Consider the following 477-nt stretch of genomic DNA (forward strand, 5'->3'; position numbering starts at 1 on the left):
GTCAGAAAATGTAACAGTTCAACCATTTAAAACCAAATCATCAATGTCTAAAGAGGACTTTTCAAAAGCATAAAAGAAAACATGTTTACCTGGGAAAATCATCGTCCAGCCATTCGTCTCTCGCCTCTATGATCTCCATCAGCGCGCCGAAGTCAGCGCTGCCCATGCTGAACAAACCTGGACCTGAAAAACTAAGTCAAATCCTTCCCTGAAGAGTTTTTGATCACCAAAAAGGCAATGCCTATCAGAGGAATTTTTAGTGTGCAATGGATTAATGGAAAAATCATTTTAATCCCTCTTTTAATCTCTGGCTGAAGTGGCCTCTGCTTTGATTTGGAGATAATTCCCTTTCGTTCACCTTTGAATTGTCTTTTTGAATTAGGACTATTTCTGTCTGAACACTGGTAGAAATATAAACAAGACATCAACAGGATTAATTAAGCGTTAGCGTTAGTTCTGGCAGGTCACGTGAGTCAA

At 39.2% G+C, this 477-nt stretch overlaps 1 protein-coding gene across 1 annotated transcript in view; it reads right to left on the minus strand.

Annotated features, from left to right (window-relative positions):
• The window catches only part of LOC107576784 (caytaxin-like), a 3,137-nt gene that overhangs the window by 1,389 nt on the left and 1,271 nt on the right, over positions 1-477 (minus strand). Inside the window, exon 3 of the mRNA XM_016262916.1 lies at positions 90-183. Coding sequence (XP_016118402.1) covers positions 90-166 — 77 coding nt within the window. The 5' untranslated portion in view covers positions 167-183. The remainder of the gene's footprint in view (positions 1-89; positions 184-477) is intronic.

The sequence above is a fragment of the Sinocyclocheilus grahami genome, unplaced genomic scaffold (assembly GCF_001515645.1).
Source record: "Sinocyclocheilus grahami isolate Dianchi unplaced genomic scaffold, SAMN03320097.WGS_v1.1 scaffold4335.1, whole genome shotgun sequence".
In the NCBI taxonomy this organism is placed as follows: domain Eukaryota; kingdom Metazoa; phylum Chordata; class Actinopteri; order Cypriniformes; family Cyprinidae; genus Sinocyclocheilus; species Sinocyclocheilus grahami.